At 30.2% G+C, this 22,531-nt stretch overlaps 1 protein-coding gene across 1 annotated transcript in view; it reads right to left on the reverse strand.

Moving 5' to 3' along the window:
* LOC142317742 (coiled-coil domain-containing protein 13-like) overlaps window positions 1-22,205 on the reverse strand; it is a 57,873-nt gene extending 35,668 nt beyond the window's left edge. The window contains exons 1-5 of the mRNA XM_075354291.1: window positions 22,107-22,205; window positions 20,137-20,211; window positions 12,652-12,895; window positions 7,419-7,579; window positions 1,974-2,133 (exon numbers count right to left, since the gene is read on the reverse strand). Coding sequence (XP_075210406.1) covers window positions 1,974-2,133; window positions 7,419-7,579; window positions 12,652-12,895; window positions 20,137-20,211; window positions 22,107-22,205 — 739 coding nt within the window. The remainder of the gene's footprint in view (window positions 1-1,973; window positions 2,134-7,418; window positions 7,580-12,651; window positions 12,896-20,136; window positions 20,212-22,106) is intronic.
* Window positions 22,206-22,531: the final 326 nt, after the last annotated feature.

Here is a 22,531-nt window from a genome sequence, read left to right on the forward strand (position 1 = left end):
AACAATCGTGATTCGGTCTTTAGTATGCTTTTCTCAATATATTTATCGTCTTTCAAAGTAAGAGTTTCATTGGACAAACACTTGAAAAAACACCAGTTTCATCCATGTTAAACACATTGTCGTTATTCTTTTAAAATGGTTTTCAGAAATGTGTTTTGCCATTGAACACATTGCGCGTCTGAAACTCAAGCATTTCACCCGATATTAATTTTCTTGAATGTCATGTCCCTTTCTGAATTTATCGAGCCATCCAGAGCTGGATTGGAAGTTGGAAATTTCCAAATTTTAAGCACAATCAGTCGCTTTATCTTTGATGAGCGACCTAATCACAGGCATATTCTAGTCTCATATAATTTTTACCATTTTCAATAATGCTTCATCGATCTTGTCAAATTTTAAGAATTTAAATCGTTTTCCATCTCCTCCCAATACTTTCAAAGGTTTTAGTAACCGAATCACGATTTTTCAAAATTGTTGATATGGTACTTGTAGAAATTTCATATTTTTTGCTAAGTCGTTATTTTACATCCCGCTCTCTACGACCCCTTTATTAAATTGAACTTCTCTTTCACACTTAAAAGATTTCTGTTTAGGGACCATGCTCACTATAAGAAATCTAAAGATAAACTGAATTTAATTACAAATTTCGCCCTAAGTTAGGAAAGTGATTCGTAAAACAGAAGCTAAAATAACATATGACCTCATCGGCAAGTGTTTATTGCTTTCTCGTAAATAACATTTCTTATATCCTTCTTATGAACAAAATCAATTAAGAGTGCTTTTTTGACTGCAATAGGTATAATAATTTATTTATGCAATAAATTTGCTCAATATATAGAAATTTTATTTGATAAACAGAAACTGTTTTTCTATGAAAAGACAATGTTCCTGAAAAAAGTTTGATATATGGGGGTTCAACTGTATTAGTGACAGATAGAAAGCATGATCCATAAGAAAAATGAAGTAATTAGTTTTTAATTAACCAATATCAGCTACTCACATTTATTCTGATAACTAATCTTTTAATTGTGTTGTTTGTGTCATGTATGTAAGTCAAATATTGGTATTATATTTAGGAAATTGGAATTTATTGTAAATTTTTTACTTACATTAATTAATTATTTAATTAGAACTTTAGCATCCAATTATGTTTTTCAGCATCATTCTAGATTTCAGTAACTGTACATAATTGTGAATTTATGAAATATAATTTTATAAATTATTAAAGAAAATAAAATGGTTGAAATTTTACAGCATCCGTAACTGTTTATGAATTACTCAGAAAAAATATTAACTTTTATATGTTATATCTGAAGAACACAATATGTTTATTTATTTGAATCAAAATGTAAATGGTGTAACTACTTTAATTTATGGCAAATAAGAAGATGAAATGTTATTTTCATATCTAAGAACTTTAACGAAAATTAAATCTGCTGATACTTAATAAAAATTAATTAAACAACACTGATGAAAAGGCCTGATTCATGCCACCTCCCTTTATAAAAAATATTGAAACCATTGATATATAGAATAGAATTACAATAAGAAATTTAAATAATCTGTTGCCATTACTTAGATATTAGTTATTAATTTTATTCAACAAAAATAATTAGATATGCAGCTAGTTAAAGGTTGTGTGGAATGTTCAAGAGAGTACGTGGAAATATCCATGTTACTAGTTAAAGGAAGGTGGCATATATAAAACATCATTCAATCACAATTTACGCTTTTGTGGTAGAGTTTTGTATAGTGTTTAACAGCATTTACAAGTTGAAATTTTTCATTACAAGAAAAACAGATTTCATAGAGATATATAACTGAAATACAAGCTTTAAGAAATAAATTATAAGGAAAGTAAGTCCCTCTACAAGAAGCTCAACACTAATGTAGATTACCAGATTGAAAGAGAAAAATATAACCACAATTTAGAAATGAATCAGATTCTTAATGGAAATTACTTTTTTATGTACCATTACTTATTGAACACCCCTGTTCATTTTTGGCAAGCTTTTCTGTCAATTGACTTAACTTTTGTTGAAGTCCACAAATTTGTTGAGCACGGCCTCGCCATCCCTTATTAGATAGGATACTATGTACAGAAACATTTTGGCCAACTTCATTTGTTAGTGCCTATAAAAAGTCAAACAATCATTATCATTAAAACAATAACATCAATTTTAAAAAATAATTTAACAATATTACATTGTGTCTTACATCAGGTTATTCTTCTGGTTTATTCTCTAAAAAGCTGCTATGAACAACTATGGTAAGTTGTTCATAAAAACAAACTGAAAACGCATATATACATTACATTTATTTGATTAATAAAAAAAAAAAATATGTAATACATTACTCGCCTTCAAGGAACAAAACTTTTCTAGTAAAAGTAATTTACTGAAAAATCAATTTAAAAGAATATTTCAAACATCCCATACTTTAAAACTTTATTATGGGATGTCAACTAATCAGATAATCAACTTTCACTTCACTTCTAAAATGTTTACTATCATGGTCACAGTAACATTAATGCTTTAATTATAACTATTTTTATATTTTATATACAACAGTACAACAATAAAATTTAATAACAGAAAAGAAAATAAAAATAAGATAAGAAGCAACAAAAACAGAAAATAACGATCAATATGGAACAGTTTATGCATTTTATTGAAGATTCAGATGAAAAATCTCATTGTATCTTTGTCAGTAAGTAAACAAACACTAAAAATTGTTGCTATTATTTACTGAGTTCAACATACTGTTGAAATACTTTAATTTTAAAACTGTTCAATGCTTTCAATATTATTTGGAAAATTATAATTTAATTTTTGCCTCCATATAATATAATATGAAATGTATGAGATATGAATGCATTTGTTCTTTTTCATTAAATAATGAAAAGTTGAATTTAGAAATAAAACCATTCAAACATTATTTTTTTTTCTGAAAGACATAACATTTTATATTTTTTAAAACTGGTTTACAAGACTGTCCATAATTTGATTTTCTAATATTCTGCATTCTTCTTCTTTTCTATATTTAATATATTTATGACGCTCTAAAACATAATTCCATAATTTAGAAAAAAATCAGAATTGGCATAATAAACACTAAGAATAATTGACGATGCATATTTTAGTCACAGTCACAAAATAACAAGCATTATTTAATTTTTTTACCAGACCCTCAATATAAGATTTCCAGGACAAATTATTACCTAACAATATTACAAAATACTCGCTAGGCGTATCAGATTTAATGATTGTAACTATCAATTAATTAAGTAACTATTATTTAATTAAGTAACTATCTTAAGAATTGCATGGATTTAATTTCCTTTTATGATCATGCTAAAATTAAGAGCAAAAGCTTAGTTATTTAGTACGCAGCTTTTTTCATTAAATCATTCTTTCAATATTCTGCTACCTACTGTTTTTCCAATATAATAAAGTTTTAATTAAGAGAACAAAACTGATGAACCATCTGCATACTTAATGAACTTACCAAAACATGAGATGACATAATTTACATAAATTCCAAGGATAGGTTTCAGGATTGAAATGTTGTACCCCTACAATATTTTTTCAAATATAAAATCCATCTTGGATATTTTGTAATTTATTAAAACTTTCTGAAATTTTTTTCTGATTTACAAGAATAAAAAATTACATGCCTTCCCATTATCATATATTAATTTTTTTTTAACAGAATCTCATGCTTAATATGATGAAATTCCTTTCTGGAAGATTCCTTTTATAGATCAAAAAGAATATTGATGTCATGTACAAATCTATTTATTATTATTACTATTATTATTATTATTATTATTATTATTATTATTATTATTATTATTATTATTATTATTCCCTCCTCAGAATGGTGGCAGGCTGGCGAGGGCTACGATCACGTCAAGGGCGGCGCAGTGGTCGATTCTCGGCCCCGACCTTTGGAACGCCGTTTATGATGGCTAGCTGAGGCTGTAGATGCCTGAAAATCTGTCTTGGTTGGGTACGCTGACAACATTGCGCTACTTGTCGCAGACCGCGACGTGAAGCGCGCCCAACTGAGGCTCAGTCGAGCCATGCACAGAGTCGGTGCCTGGCTGGACGACCATGGATTGTGTCTAGCCCTTAGCAAAACGGAGATCGTGGTTCTAACGAAAAAGCGTATCGACACCCTTCTCTCACTGCTGGTCGGGGTAGAGGTTGTCGAGACCAAGCCGGCCGCAAAGTACCTCGGTATGATGATTGACCAGAAACTCAGCTATGCTGAGCAACTTCGTAGAGCCGCCGACAAAGCTGCGGGAGCCTAACTGCTCTCAGCCGGCTCATGGCGAATGTCGGCGGATCGAAGGCCAGCAGACGGCGATTGATGATGTCCACGGTGCATTCCATCCTGTTATACCGATCGAAGTGTGGGCCCAGGCATTAAGAGTTGCAAGAAACCGGAAGCGGCTCGCGCAGGTGCAACGCACAGCAGCCTTGCGAGTTGGTTCCGCGTATCGGGCGGTCTCCGAGCCTTCAGTACTTGTGGTCGCCAGTGTCATACCTATTGCTATTTTGGCAAGGGAGCGCCAGGTGATCTACAGGAGGCGACGGACAGGCGAAGACCGGGAGACCATTGCCAGGAACGCACTCGCACGTTCCTCGCATGGCAAAAGACCTGGGACCACGAGACCATTGAACGATGGACCGCAAGGCTTATCCCTATGGTCAGACCGTGGACGGAGAGTTGGAGTATTACATGACCCAATTTTTAAAAGGTCATGGGTACTTCCGCGCTTACCTCCATGTCATAGGGAAAGCGCTGTCCCCTACTGACTCTATGGCCCCGGTGTACGGGATGACCCTGAGCACACCTTTTTCAAATGTGCTCGGTGGGCGGCAGATCGAGGAACACTAAAGGCGGATTTCGGAGCACTGATCCCCCACAACGTGGTTGCAATGATGCTCCGTGACCTGAGCAGCTGGGAAAGTGTAGCCCGATTCGTCGACAACATTCTCAGGACCAAAAAGGTTTGGAAGGGGGGTGGTTTTAATCGGTAGTCTGCTGATAGTGATTGGATAATACCATCAGCGGGAACCCAACACTCCGTACATAAATGCATTTCCACCTCCCTCCGCAAAAAAAAACATTAGTATTATTACATCTGTTACTACTTTTATTATGAAGTTGATGGTAGCTGAGGATTTTCAAAAACCAAATTGATTGTCAACTAAAATCTTATTTAAAATTAATTAATATATTAAATATGGTATTTCAAATACTTTTTTTAAAATGATGGTAACAGTATCATATGAATAATTTTCAACAGAATTTAAAAAAAATTAAAACAGGAATACTTGTAAATTCAAGAGATGCTCCTGATTGAAATGATTGGTTCATTAAATATGCTTAGCACACTAATTTAATTACAGATAATGACATTTTCAAAATCTTATTTATATAGTTCTCACCTTGTTTAAAACAAGAGAACCCAATATACTTTTTCATTTTTAACAAGCAACCAGTAACCATCGAATAATAACTAATAATATTCAGATATTTTTAGCAATTTCTGTGCAATTATAATTTATTTATTCAGTCAGCCAACACTCACAAAAACTTAAGTATTCAGTTCAACATTTATGTTCTGTAAGCGTATTAAAAATTCCAGGGAATGGTATAATTTATACTACAACTGTTTATTAAAGTACACATAACAAAATGAATTCTCAGTTCTGACAAACAGCTCATTACTTTACTTTTAATATGCTTTGCATTATTCTAAAAAGAATATGCAATTACAATTTCTTTTTGAGTACATAATTATGTAGATTCATTTAAAAAGATGTTTTTTTTTTCATACGTATGTAATATTTTACAGACTTTTACACAATTTGTAGAAGATGTTTATCTGTGTTGAAGATGAAATGTTGGTGGTTAATCTCAAGAGGAATACCAACTGATTTATCAATCAACTGCCATTGGAAGGTACAGTAGCATACATACATTGTGATGGTAAATTCATTTTCATCATGCAAGGTTCATCCTCAAATAAATTCACACCTTTCATACTGTTAGCCTTCTTTAATATTTGTATTCCTTGTGAACTGTGCAGATTGTTATTCATTATTTCTTGTACACAAAGTGATTCTAATGTCACATATGTTGACACAGACTCGCACAGCAGCTTGAGTATCAGGTGTACAAAAGTCTAATTTTTTTGTAAATCTGTGGCAAATATCTTGGAACATCGATTTCTACTCGGATTAGAGTAAATGGGTTCGACTTCTTTGTAACAGTTTAAAAATTTTCTGTTTAAATTCATAGTGAAGATTGTAAAAATATTGATTTTTTTTACCAAATTCTTTCATGTAAAGATCATGTCTTAACTTAATGCATTATTTTAAACAACTTAGTTTAATCAAAGGCATCAATTCTTATTCTACTGCTACCTGATAAAACTGTTTCCTTATTTTTGCTTCTTTATTTAAGAATGTTTTTCAATTTACTGGTATCACTGACTGTTGTGTTCAATTTTTTGAATGAAGAAGATTACAGGATATTCAGCTTAAAAGAGATCCCATCACTTACTTTAGTCTATAAATAATAGTTTATTGGCAAACATTACATAATAATTTACAGAAGGTTCTGAAAATTATGTCCATTCGCTTCTATGTACCACTTCATAGTATTCTCTTGAAGTAAAACTTATTTATCGTCTTGAAGCCATACACCATACGCCTATATTTTTTGTGGGTGTAAGAGAGATTAGAAAATCTGTGCTATTAATGTGTTACCAGACTTCTTTGTTTTCATTGATTAGCTTACTCAGCTCATTTATACAAATGATTTCTTTCTCTATGTGCCAATTTTAAATATCAGATCTTTCTGTTGTGTAGCAAATTGAATTGTTGGATTCAATTTCATGCTGATAGTGCTTAACATGTGAATTTGAATGTGACATCTAGTAATGTTGCAATTTCTCTAATTAGGCTGTTCCTTTATAGCACTTAAGTATCAACTGCATAATTTGTCTTGTAGAAATTATTGAAAAAAATTAGTCAGTTTAACAGGATTTTAAGTTTCTAGTTTATTTTTGTCAAAACTCTTTCCATAATCAATATAACTTTTTTTTGTAGAATAAAAACTTTTATCATTAATTTTTTTGTTTGTCATTCTTGTATTACATTTATTCAAAATATCCTGTGGGATCTTAACATCATTTTCATAAAATAAAATTAATTTTTACAAATATTTACTATTAATTTATTTAAAATAAGACATAATTATTATTTTTAATAATCGAATATAAACCGTTAATTAGCAAACACATTATAAAACTATATTATATGAAACAGAATATACTAAGAAAAACCTTTAAACAAAATTACTAAATTGCAAATTTTACTTTCACTAAAATGATTGACTACCTTTTGAGTCATTTTCAGTTCATGTTTCAGCTGCTGGACTTGGTTTCTTGCTTCACATAATTTCAAGTTTGAAGAATTAAGTTTTTCATTTAAATCTTTCACTTCTGCAGCCAACACAGATTCATTTTTACTATTGTTTTCCTTCTCTTCAAGCAAAATTTCTGTGAATAATTAATAATTTTATTACGGTTACAGATAGCTAACAATTAGCTGCAAGTATTCTACTTTGCTGCATCAACCTAACATCTGATAATGATGATGATGCCAACAAAAATGTTTTTAAATTACTACATTGAATTCTATTTAAACTAAACTCATTTCCAATATATGAGTCTTATCCATACTCATTACAATGTTTTCTTTTCTATAAATCTCATTAATAAATGAACAAAATTATTTTATTTTAGAATGATAAATTTGATTGAAATACAATGGATATGTAACTGGCTTGGTAAAAGAAAAATGTGTAATGAAGTATCATGATTATGTATTGAAAATTCTTTAAAACAGGGGTTGTATATATTGTAAGGGAGGAGGAGCATACTACTAATTTAATTTTGCAGTGAATAAACATGTTATAATAAGGTGCCATACCTTACAGTGTATGACACAATCTCAGAAATGACTTTATATACGCATTTTAATGAGGAAAATGAAATGAATTAAAAGTTATAACAGTGATGATACTGAATGAGGTGAACACTGTAACAACTTAAAATGATACATAAGATCAATTTAATGAACTATAAATTGAGTATTAAAACTTCATAACTAGAAACAGTCACTATAACAAATACAGAAACTAATAATTTATCATAACATATTGATTGACTGAAAATAAAATGTTCATACCAATTAGAAAAGCTGCAACATATGTATAAATATTTAAATAAAAAAAAAACATTTTTTTTTAATATGTTTTTATTTATAGTCTTATCAACAATTAGTCATTAGTGATTGGAATGTAATTGTAAATGGTAAACACATATAGTCTTGAACAGACTCAGGTTGCCATTCCTGAGAAATGTGGTTAATCGAACCCTAACCATCAAAGAACACTGATATCCATGATCTAGTTTACAAAAACAAACAACCTTTAGTAGGATTTAAACACAAGAACCCTTGACTTCAAAATCAAAAAATTATTTATAATAATGAGTTTTACCACTAGACCAATCAAATAGGTTAAAAATTTTTAATATTGAAAATAATGGGCTAATTTTTACATTTTAAACCTATAGTTTTTATACATTAGATTCCTTATAAAAAGTATTCATACTATAATAGTATTTCTTGCGCATATACTTCCTCACATAGTGAGAGCAGCATGTGTGCCTCACATATTAAGGCAAGATGTACCTTATTTCCCTAGTAATTTTTTTTTTTTTAATGCATTGCATAATTATTTTATGGGCAATATTGTAGAAAACAAACATGTAATTTTACTTTCCTATGAGATTTTTTATAAAAAAAATTTCTTACTAACCCATGTTTAGCTTATTCTGGAACATAAATAACTTACAGAAAAAGTATATTTAAATCTCCATTTGGTAATCTGATAAAACAATTGCATATATAATTTGCCTGATCTTACTTTACAGTAGTACCTTCAAAATTCTTCTCAAAGAAAAAAAAGTTGAAATCTTTATGTGCTTTCAAATGCATAAGCATGAGTCTACCACTTATAATTTGTTTTGCAACAATTCCCTGCCAAATTATAACTTAAAAAATTCTAAAACTGGATTTCAGAGATAGACAAACCATGCTTTGGTTTACCTTTTACATCTTATCTATTGTACGTTTAGATAAAGGATCCTTGCACTAGTGTTATTCATTTACTTATTATGCAAGTGTAGCACCTATTAAGAGATTAGACTTTTCATTGGTACCTTACAAAGGCAAATTATGAAAATGTAAAGATATTTTTGAATGACCTATATATTGATAAGTTTTTACATAGTTTCAATAACAATGTTTCAATTATTCATGTTTACCAGTTTTATTAAGTAAATAACATGAATGACAATTTTTACATTGGAACATTAATGGTATCTGCTATTTATTACTTTCTATAAGCTAATATTACAAAATAATTTTAAAAAATCTTCAGAGTTTACGACTTGATCTAAATTTTCTAGGTAAAACTAGAAACTTAATAAATTTCTGATTTTTGAAACAGAAACCTCACTGAATGGATGTTAAACTCTGTTTAGTTGGGGGTGGGTTTCTTCCCAACATAAATTTTTTAAAAAATCAGAAATTTATGTTGGGAAGAAATCCACCCCCAACTAAACAGAGTTCCTGCATTAGAAATGGGCCGACCACTATATTTTTCAATCCAAGATTTTTATTTCTTACGTCAGCATTGATGTTTCAGTTACAAAACTACTGAACTGAAAAAAGTGTATTTTGACTTCTGTATCTCCTTATTTTCAATGGGCATCTGCACATGCATGAACATTTTTCATTATGGACTGAACAGAAGTTTGTCTTCCATATTACCCCAAATCCTGAATAAGAAACTCATTGTCCTCAAATGTAATGTACCAATTTTGCTTTAATTAAGTGGATGAGTGAGAAAATGAGCTTGATCATATGTTGACTAAAAATGAGATTTCTATTATTCTCCAGTTCTACTATTTATGAGCTATGTTAATTATTCATATTAATAGTATATCTCTAAATCAGAATTTTATCAATGTAGAAAAAAAAAGTTGAGTAGAGTTGAAGAAAGGTTGTGCTACTCCAAATGTCAATGGAATACAATAATTGTGTTTGTGCAGCTCTTTTTAATATATTTTTGCTTTTAATAACCATACTGATTTAACCTTAAAATACCACATGAAGAAAGAATGAGAAAGTAGTTTGTACTGCTTCAAACTTTCGGGTAGCTTGAACAACTATGGAGATTATTATTGCCTGAAAAAAAAACTATCTCAAAATTCTTCATGTTACTTACAGGGTGATTAGATTTCATTACAACAGACACTGCCTCTATTAAAATACTGACAAACTATATTTTTCAACAATAGCAGAAAAATAATTTAGGTAAATAGATTTTAAAAAATAATTGTACGATAATGTTATCAGACCTGAGAACAGAGTTTCTAGGACAATACCTGATATCAGTTCCTTTTTACACCTTTTATTAAAAATTGAATGTGTAGCTACAAAAACTGTATTTTTTCACTGATATGGATAATATAAAATAAGAAAATCTTTATATGTTATGTATTTACTTTGTGGCACAATATACAATGAAATTAATTGCACTTTAGTATTTGGTCACACATTTTTTTTTTAAATTATAGGATTTTAGCCTAACTGAAAAAAGGGTTTACGAGAATGAATGAATTACACTTTTATACAAGAAGAATGTATCTGCTTGTTGAAAAGTCAGCAGCTGAAACCATTTTTTTAATGTATTTAACTATGCAGAGTGTTTTTTAAAAGCTATCAAATTAATTATCATAATTTCAGACAAAACATCTTGCATAACAATCACAACAATTACAGGATATAACATCACATATAAACATAAAATACAGTTTTATGTAGTCAGAAAAACAAGACTGCAAAAAGTCCATTTACCTTTACTACATAGAATGATGGGATATGAAAAAATTTATCTATACAACAAGATTGAAAGAATAAGTTAATTTATCAGTGGAAGCATAATATTAATAGAAAGAGTTGTAAAAGCTAAAGATAACTCAAAGTATATATTTTTAAGTTTCCTTAATCAGATGTGGAAAGCAAGAAGACATTACAGATAACCATTCAATCTGGAAGACATAACAAAAATTAAAAATTCAGCATCATTGAAACCATCCTGTCATTGAATTAAATGCTAAGTAAACTTGAAGTTATATATTCACATGAAAGAAAAATAGAACATCTAAAGAGGAGATTTAATGTAGATGTCATACCTACATTTTAATATAGAGAGCATTCCTGTTGTTCAAAAAAATCATTAAAATTCATTATTCTGTTTTAGGATGATATATATGTATTTTTCATAGGAGACATCAGTCAGTTGATTAAAGTAAACTTTCATATTACTTCAAAGTCAAGATTAAGAAATTGTTTGAAACTTTCAAAGATTAGGAGAGATTAAGCCTTCCTTTGGGGGTGGATAAAATCTAAATTCGTAGTTGCCTTTATTCATTAGGTTTTTTTGGCATCCTTCATTGTACAGAAGTCAAGATGTTGCTTTAGAATATCTATCTCTTGTGCTGATATACAAATTTATTCATTCCATCTGGGAGTATACTGCCTTTTCCTAAATCCTATATGTATGATGTATTTTTGCAGCCATAACATCAACTAAAAATCTCTTAAATTCTTGAAAACAGGAGATATCCATTTAATGGTTTTACCATTTATGAAGGAGGATTGGTTAGTTTTTTGTAAATTTCATCAAATGAGAGAATAAGGAATGGCATCAAGTATTTCTACCTCAATTTAACAAGTTTATTCATAAATGTTGGCTCTAATTGGCAAATTAACATTTCAATTAGCACAATATGGCCCTGTAGATCTGGAGAGCAGAAACATAAGTTTAGGTTTTACCCTATTCTTCTTCTTATAAAACAAAACCCAAAAACAGACATACCTTTTACCATCTTCAATAAATAATAAACTTTTAACTGCTGATTTCTTCCCAAATCTTGTACATCAATATATTAGTTTAACTGAAATCTTAGGCAGTATAATTATTAAAATCTCCCAATATTATCTAATCTTGTGGCAGATACCTTTCACTTTATTGTTGCATGGGAACACGGTCACAACCACATGTAACATTTTTATCTTACCTAGGATTTATTGCCAGTGAAAAACCAAAATAAAATAAAACCGAACTGTACAGTGAAACCATAATCCATATTAACATTTTCTACTGTTTCCTAATACTATTTTATAAATATAAAAAACATACAAAATAATTCTCTGAATTGAATCACAAAAGACTGTTCAACCACATTATAAAAAGGTTTAATTGAAGAAATTTGAAGGTGTATTTTTAGAAATACATAAAATTACCACTAATATGTACTAGGGAAGTGTGTTTGTTTTAGAAGAACTGACTAATTAGGTTACATTATGTATCCCAAAAACCTACAATACATAAGTCAATAACTCAGTCAATCTAACAGTAGAATTACTGTGTAGAATAATTGAAATTTAGTTTATTATTAACCTGTTGTCATTAAGCTAGTTCTTTGTTTATTACCCTGTTCTTTTTCTTTGCATTTCTTCTGAATTGGTTGGTATTCTGCATTACGTGCCCTCAGTTTTGTGACTTCTAACTCTGCAGTTAATTCTCTTATCTTTTTGCTTAATTCTACTATTTTACTAGCAGCCAAGTCTGATGCTCTGCCATGTAATGCTGGAGGGCACTTTAACTCTAAAGCTTTCAACTGAGCTTCACTTTCTTCTAATGATCTTTGGAGTCTACCATTTTCTTCAGTTAGTACCTGAACAAAATAGAGACTTTACAGTGATTCAAACTCTTTTTTTCTTAAAAGGTTATTCCTCTCTATCATGATCATTTATAAAATAAAATATGGATAGAGTTTCTTTGAGGTAAGTGTTACATCAAATAAATAGTAAATAGCAGTTTGCTGATCATAAAGCTATATCACCCCATGATCGCACTTTATATGATCTAAATTATAGTAACCTCCATGTGTCATCCTCAGAAACAAAATCTGACTTATAAATATGTTAATTGTAAAGAGAGATTATTGTATTTCTGAATAAATTTGGAAGCAAATTGTAAGATTTTATCAAACATAGGCATAATCTGTTTTTTTAAGTTATATCTTGGAATTGTTTTGGAAAAGTAGCATTAGGAATATGGAAGAATGGGAATTTTATGGAGAAAGATATGATATTCACAATTATAATTTGTGGATGACCAGGTTGCAGAAACAGATAATGACAACTTGAATTACATGGCAATAAAGCTATGGTAACTAGCTATATGATAACTGACCTGAAGATTAATTTGAGTGAATAAGAGAATTCATTAGTGGTAATTAAGATAGATTTTTGAAAGTTAATGATGAAGTCATAAAGAATTAAAGTAAGGAATGTGATCAGAGGAGTGATGGGACAAAGGATTATAAGGTACCAAGAGCCATAAAAGCTATTCATTAGGTGCGATGGATGTATGGAGCCAAAGTATTGGACTTGAAAAGAGCTTCAATTGGGCTTTCAATTGTTGATAATTGAAATGGATTTCTATGGAATAATATGCATAAGACAAAGCATGGTGTAAGGAGTAGTATAATATAAGAAATAATGTAGGAAATTAAATGACATGAAATAATAACTTTCATCTCTATAGCTGCTCTTTTATGTAATAACTAGCATCCCCATCGCAGCTTTGCCCATGCTATATGGTTACTTGCATTTCCCATTGCAGGTCACGGGATATTTAATCATTTTTTTTTTTTGTGGGCAAGAAATGCTTTTGCATTATCATCCAGAACAAACATGTAATAACAAAAAAAAAAGATAACTAGAACAAATTCAAAAATATTAAAATAAAACAAAAACTTACAACTAACATCACAAAAAATTTACTTAAAACTAATATCAGTTGGTAAACATAAAAAATCTGATGTGGACACTACATGACTTCCTTGTATGCCTATTAAATTACATATCACATTTTTTTTTAAAATGAAACGTACATAAAATTTTATTTCATTAATAACTTCTGATATTTTTTGGTATTTTTTTGTTGTTATTGAATATTATTACTTATTGTAATAATCTATCTCTAATAGATTATTTAATAATAATTACTGGTTAATTATTTTTAAATAATTAGCAAGTACAATCACAGGTTAATAATTATTAATAAATCAATATATTTAAATTAAACAAAAGTTAAAAAAAAGGAGAACTCTGATTTGAACCGATATACCTTCCCCTTGTAAGATTCAAGTTCTTCATGAATTAAAATTTTATTTGGCTATAACTCTGGAACCAGTGAAAATAAGTAACACTTATGATATACCGTTGAAAAACTCTCAATGAGGTCTTTTATAACTCAGTTAAGAAAACATCCAAAATAAATTTTTTTTGGATTTTGGCCTTTTTGGACACTTCTGGTCCAGTCAATTGGAATCAAAAGGGGAGGTGCACAACTAGGAGTTACGTCAGTTCTAAATCCAAAATTTCAACATCCTATGGCTAAATGTTATGCGAGATACATACGTACCTCCATACACGTCGAAACTAGTAAAAGTGGATTCAGAGATGGTCAAAATGGATATTTCTATTGAAATCTGAAAACCAAAATTTTTTGCTATCACAATACTTCCTTTATTTCATACAAGGAAGTAAAGATAGCAAATTAAATAAACATAAATAAAATTTAACGAAGTCCAAGATGAGTGTAAAGGGCCCCTTCTTGGATAACAAAAAACGATTAAAGAGCTAAGTTTAAAACTATAATAATAATAGTATTAAAAATAAAATAATAAAAAATACATAATAAAATAAAATCGTAATAGAAAAAAATATACATGGATAAAAAATAAAATCAAAAATTAACTCTTGGTTTCACACGCAAAGCAATATTAAATTTTACGAAGAATATTGATACTCCGTAAAAATAACAACACCCAGTTTAAAGCCTCCTTATCATTCCCAAGATTTGGCAATGTTCCTTGGCAATTTGAATTTATGATGTAAGGCTGCATAACATATGCAAGCCATAAGGATATGGGATCCAGCAGAAAATCACTTTTGCAATGGTTCTACTCAGAAATTGCATAATAGATTTTGGTGATGATCAGATGTCTAGAATAGAAATTTTTTAAAGCTTGGAGTGCACTACACGAGTCACTATAAATAAGGATATGACAGTATTTTGGGTTAATAATATTCAAAGCCCTTAGTAGTTGCATACAGTTTAGTAGTGAAGACATTTTTAATCCTAAGTAGACAAAACATATAGGTTCTGTCATTAAATACAAATGCACATCCAGCGATATTATTCTGTTTTGATCTACCCATGTATACTACTGCATCTGGATTTGTCTTTGAGAGGAATTAGTAAAAACATTTGCTCAATGACAAAAGGAGTTTTTGATCTTTTATTGTGTATGATAAGATGAAAATTTTATTTCAAAACTTCTTTCAAACAGTCAACTTGGGTGTGTGTGTGTGTGTGTGTGTGTGTGTGTGTGTGTGTGTGTGTGTGTGTGTGTGTGTGTGTGTGTGTGTGTGTGTAATCTGTCCATGACTTGATCCTTGCATCTAAGAATATCAAATGACATAATGCTCTAGCCTTATGGTACAAATTCAGATGTTCATTTTTAGATCTGTGATTAAATTTACACAGTGCCTGCCATCATCTCCTAATCGAATTTTGGCAATTATCACTCTACCAAAGAATGGAGGGACGTCTAGAGTTTCCAGATGTTTGTGGAATGTATCTACTAGCATTCTTGACTACCAGGGGGGTAAAAGAACCCACCGAGTTGGTCTAGTGGTTAACGCGCTGATTTGGAAAGTCGAGAGTTACAGCGTTCAAGTCCTAGTAAAGCCAGTTATTTTTACACGGATTTGAATACTAGATCGTGGATACCGGTGTTCTTTGGTGGTTGGGTTTCAATTAACCACACATCTCAGGAATGGTCGAACTGAGAATGTACAAGACTACACTTCATTTACACTCATACATCATCCTCATTCATCCTCTGAAGAATTATCTAAACGGTAGTTACCGGAGGCTAAACAGGAAAAAGAAAGGGAGGTAAAAGAGTAAGTTGATCAAGGGCATCTGCACTATCATAACACTGTGATGGGAAGGCTTTATGGTAACTGTTCCAATTTGTTTTTTCATCAACAACCCATTCTCTGTAGTCTTTTGTTCACCACATAGTTGACATCAGAAGTAATAATAGTTGGTCTATGGTCACTACCGTAAAAATCATTACAAACAGAATAATTACAAGGAGGTAAACTCTGTGAGCATAAGAAGAGGTTGATGTTGAACAATGTGCCAGACAACAATGACATAAAGGTACATGATCCATCATTCAACAGGCAGAGGTGTAAGTCTTGTCTCACTCTGTTTACAATATTTCCTTGAGAGGAGTGGATTGATAAGCCCCATGAAATATGGTGGGCATTAAAGTTTTCTATTATTAACAATGGCAATGAAATTTGTATGAGATTTGGTATATCTAGAGCTTTTATCTCAGTGAGAGATATAAATTCCAGATATGAAATTTGAAGGGATTAGAGATTTTTATAGCAACAGCAGGAATGAGGGTAGGTAGCTAGTGGTATCCTTGTAGCAAACATCTCATCCCACATGAAGATAGCAACTCTACCACTCTCTCTACTGCCTACGAGACAGTTGTATCTCACACAGAAATAGCCCCTGAGTGTTACTGCTGCATCTTCTTGCAGAAGGTGTGTTTCTTGGAAGCACATTATCCAAGGTCCTTGTGCACACATCAATACTTAATATCTTCAATATAGGACCAAAGACCTCAAACTTTCCACTGGATAATGTTCACAAATAAAGGTAACTATAGATATAAGATTATATATATATATATATATATATAAAATTAATTGTAGGTGCTTGTAGTGCATTTGCAAAGGTGTGACTTGATGTCACGACAGTAAAAGAGATGTCTGCTTTAACCAGGTTATGCGAGTTCTCTTCAGGCAGCGAGAAAAGTTAGCTTCTGCTTGGTACAGATTTTGAAAACTGCCTTCCCTTCTTAGGCCTTCTCATGAGCAAGCAGAATGTGATCCACCACAGTTAGCACATTTTTCTTCCTCCTGACAGTTAGTGTTGTTATGACCTTCTTTAGTACATTGAGCACAAATTAGAGTTTTTGAGCAATATGTATGGACAGAACCTTGACACTGGAAACGTCACCATGGGTTGGGGATGAATGGTTGTACTCAAACAGACAGTTAACTTACTTTTATTTTCTCTGGTGGTATGGGAAGGTTAGATATTGATATAAAGGAGAAGCTTCAACTCTACAACACCTTGAGGACGAAGCTCATTGGCAATTTCAGCTATGTCAACCTCCAAAAGACCACTCCTCGAAAGGTATTCAAAGTTTTGTGGCATATCGCACTTACATTTATACTGCTCATATTAGTAAGACGTAAGAGAGATCTACTCTGCTTGTCATTAAATGTTTCGATCAGTATCAATCTGTCCCTTAATTTCCTGATGTTCTTTGGTGAACCCATACAAACCTGAAACTACTTTTTTAATCAGGAAGGGTGAGACCTTATGAAGGAATCATGAACTTAACCAGTCATGGCTCGTTTCACTCGCCCTTCCTGTCTAGCCAGATGACTCTGCTCCTTCGATCCCCTGTTCTCAGTAAACTCATGCTTGTAAGAATAGTAATGATAAAGAAAAATTAAAGCCTGCTCATTTTATTAAAAAAATATCTGTGCCTTGTAATTAACAGTACAAAACCCGAAACTTTGAATGATCTAGGAATGTGGGTTTCATAACAGTCGGCCTCCATCTTAAAGATAATAGTTGTAACTGGTTATTCGTACTTCCAGGTGGGTTAAAATATATTTAGATATAATTTAAAAGTCAGCCTTACCAACAATTTATATCATATCCCTAGCGCTTTTGGTTTGGTCCCTTAGTCTTTCGGACCATCCTCAGAAGAAAAACATTTTGTAATTTAAAACATAAATTAAAGATATTATAAAATATTAAAAGCATAACAACTGGTCATCTTTGTATAAAAATAATTATATCAGTTCAGTAAGAATGTCTTAGTTGCTATGAATAATAGTCGAAGGAGGTAGGTAATCAAGTTAGGCAACTTGATAAATTTGTTTAAATAGAATTACACCTTCAAATTTGATTTGTTTGTTGATTAATTTATTGTTGTTATAATATATATGAAATTTTTCAAGAATGCTGGTTTTATAGAAATTGTTGCAGAAATCTAATATTTTAATAAAATTATCAGAGTTGTAACTATGTATATTTTTAAATATATTTGCCTGGTTCTTAACGTTACCCGACAAAGACGACTAGGAGATGACCATACTTAGTTTTTTTTTTTTAATTTTTAATTACTTTTACACTGTTGCACCCCTTAAAAATCAAAATAAAACAAACCGAATATGAATTTTAAATATTTACCTGAAGAGTATTTGCAAGCCCCAGTTTAATGAATGTCTGATTTAGTACAGTTGGAATTGGGGAAAATTTGCAATCACTGTTCAAATTTTTGTTGAACCCCTTCAAAGTCGAATTTCATAAAACCAAGAAATCAGTTTTCAGATACTTACATGAAAATTTCACTCACCAAAAATCTGGTTATCTTCATTTGTTACAGAGAAATTAAAAAAAATAGCCAGGTTTCAAAAAGGATTCAAAATCCATTTTAACCCTTTAAACTCGAAATTTTAAAAATCCTTTCTTAGTGTGCACTTGCACCATAAGAAGAACATGTATATAATTGTTGAACATGTATATAATCAAATTTATATAATTGTAATTACTGGGTTTAATTACATGCATATAATCAGTCAATCAGGACAAATTTCTTTATAGGTACAGATAACTACATGCAATCAGAAGTTAATCAATCAAATGATGCAATTAGTAGTTTAAGTGGCAGGATTTGTGAATTGCTCTAAAATAACAGAGTATTGAACAAACCATAATAAAAGTAGTGTGTACAGTGTGTCTATTTTAAGTTGTACATAACCTTTGTCCAATGATCTAGGAAAAAGATTAAATGAGCATCATATCTGAGAAATTATTTTATAGTTAATATTTTTTTATCACCTGAACTATGATAAACATATTGAATGATATTTTCAAAATGTTCCATTTTTAAAAAGTAAAAGACAACATCAAATCACAATTTGCATCCTCATCCTACAAAAAAATTACTAATACAGTTTGAATTACAACCCATCAATAAAATCATGAAATAAATGTAACTGCTATGAATGTAGGAGTTTTAGTTGGCCTGATATGAGTCTCAAGTTACTTCTGAAACTCTCATAGACCATTATCAGGATTAAAAAGAACTAATATTTTACTTATTAGGAAAAAATTAGAAGTGAATTCCATTGCCTTTTTCACTGATTCTAATGTAAATGACTTATCAACATGCCAAATTCACTGAAATACAGATGCTATTCAATCCTATAAATAACACACACCTTCACTGTGGGATTGCTACATAATATGATGATACTCAATATTTTGACATTATGCGATTAATACACGATATGACAAATATCATTATTTCAGATAAAGTAATTTTGAGTGGTGCCTCTTGTCCCTCAGGTACTTTGCATGCATCAAAGTCACATGAAAGACTAAGAGATAGTGTAAAGTGACAAATAAATGTAACACTTTCTGTCAGGAAACAACATGATATAAACATTGTTTTGACTTAGCAGGGAAAATAAAACTATAATAACTGATTCTTCAGTTGAGGTATAAATAGTTTCACCTTCACAATGTACTTTTTTCCTTAGCTCAAGACAGCTTGACCATAGCTGATAAAAACTTGTGACAAATTAATACTCTGATATATGAATCTGAATAAGACTTGATTCATTTCCTCTTATTGCAAGAAAGTTTTTTTTTTTTTTTTTAATTATGACCAATTTTATATGCATAAACACTAACAAAAAATATATTAATTAAATAAGAAAAGTAAGCATATACTTCAATTTTTTCCTTTAAGCATTTATTGAGTTCCACAGGAAACAACATTTCTGATGTTACATCAATATCTATTTCCTGAAAAAAAGATCAACAATAATTAATATGAATTAAGTTTTAAAAATATAATAATTATGAAATTTAATAAAAAAATTTTATTTAATGATTATCTATTTACTTTTTTTGTCTTATTACCATTGTGAAGTTGCTGAAACAAACCAAATACAAGATTTTTTTTAATTGATTTTTTTTTGAGATTAGCTACATTAAAAAAAAAAAATTGTTTTTTATACCATATATATATATATATATTATGCACATAAATCGAAAAAAATCACACTGGCTCACAATCTGCAACTTTTGTAAAGCTGATGGATTGAAATTTGTTATTTTTAAGGATCTTTAAGAAGAGTAAAAATAATCACTTCATTAAAAATACTTCTGGGGTTAATTAGACAAGAATTAGAAAGGATACCAGGACAGAAAATGTTGAAAACTGGCAGAAATATTCCCACACAAGGTTGTAAGTTGTAAAAGAAATTTTCTCTTGCTCACCCCTAAGGGGCTGAAATTTGATACTTAAGGTAATATATATACATAGCCATATCAATGATTTTAGCACCCTTGGCAAATATCAGATATGACACCCCTTCATGTCTTTTTTAAATAGCTAAATGGCAAAAACATAATTAAAGAAATAATGTTATTATGAAAATTATTTATTACAATAAAATTAAATTTTATAAAATTAAGGTTTTTTAAAACAATAAAAATGTAAAACATAAATTTACATACAATAAAACGTAACATTTGTTCATGGTACTAATTTAACTATTCAAATTTAAATAAAAAATGCATCTATAGTTTCATTTTTCTTGTTTTTGAAATAGCAAAATCATTAATGATATTGTTGAATTTCAAATCACTCACTAATTTATATTCTATTAACAAAAGGCTTAAATCTGAAGTACTACTCTCAAATAATTTTTGATTATTCTTAATTTACTAAAACTTCTTTTGGCCATGGTTATTATCACTGACATTGTCAGAAACATGCATACAGCTCGTATAATACTTGAATATGATTCTTCTAAATCCCATTCAGTATAGACAAAATATCCAAATGATAAGTAGTACTCGGATCTTTATTTTCCAATAAATTTTTTTATTTGGTACTTAAAAAATTTCAGTTCATTTATGAACTTATTTTTGTTTATTTCTGGATATGCTGCCGACAATAGATTTCCTTTTTCTTCTACTTCTATTGATGATGAAATTAAGCCTTTCCCAATTAAAAAATAGAACTCTTCCACAATCTGTCATATGCAGTGAAATCATTCTTCCAATTGTATTACTACAGCATCTGTAACGAAGAGTTGCAAGGTTCTATGTACAGGTGTGCACAATGTAATGTTAAAGTAATTTGACTTTTATATATATATATATATAAATTAATTAGACGTTTTAATTTATATTATTTATTTCATTGTTAAACTTAGTTTAATCTACTTTCAGAACTTACAACAGCTCAATCATCAGATGATGTTTTACAAATTACACATAATATGCAATTAAAATACAGAATGATTACAAATGAAATATACACTTTCGATAGCTTACTACAAATTTATTTTCTAAGAGTTCAGATGATTATTTACATGACTATGTTGAAGAATTTTTTAAGTTTTTGTTTATAAATGTTTAGTGCATGCACCGTTTGAAACCTAACAGATATCAACACAGTAGTCGAATTTGTCTCAAATACATGCAAGCATATGCTGGTCACAGTAACAACAACATTTGTGATGAGGTGTTTTAAGTTGATATCAACAGGAAAGGGCAGTACAAAAACTTTCTCTTTTATATAACCCCATAAAAAGTAGTTGCAAGGTAATAAGCTTAAACACCATGTTTTCCTCACTTGTACGGCCAATCCATCATCTGGGAAGGTGTTCGTCCAGACAATTTCTGACCAGTGAGGCCAGTGAGTGCCAGTGAGGCTGAGCACCATCTTGTACAAAAACCAAGTTGTTATCTTCCTCAAGTTGAGGTATTAGCCATTCACTTACCATGTCCAGATAGATTACTCCAGTTATTGTCACTTCATGAAAAAAGTACACCCTTTCACGAGATACAGCACAAAACACGTTCTTTTTACGGGAATTGCATATATGTTGTAAACTTTCTCTAGGATTTTCTATACACCATATTCTTGCATTATGTCTAATAACTTTTCACTAATTTGGAAAAGTTAATATATATAATACATCCATACAAATATTTCAAACAACCAACATCTATCATGGCAAGATAGAGAGAATAATATTACAAAATTCAAATCATTATGTTAGGTCTATGAAATTTTATCAATTTATTATTGAATTTGATATGTTTGTTG

The sequence above is a fragment of the Lycorma delicatula genome, chromosome 1, assembly GCF_047948215.1.
Source record: "Lycorma delicatula isolate Av1 chromosome 1, ASM4794821v1, whole genome shotgun sequence".
NCBI lineage: Eukaryota > Metazoa > Arthropoda > Insecta > Hemiptera > Fulgoridae > Lycorma > Lycorma delicatula.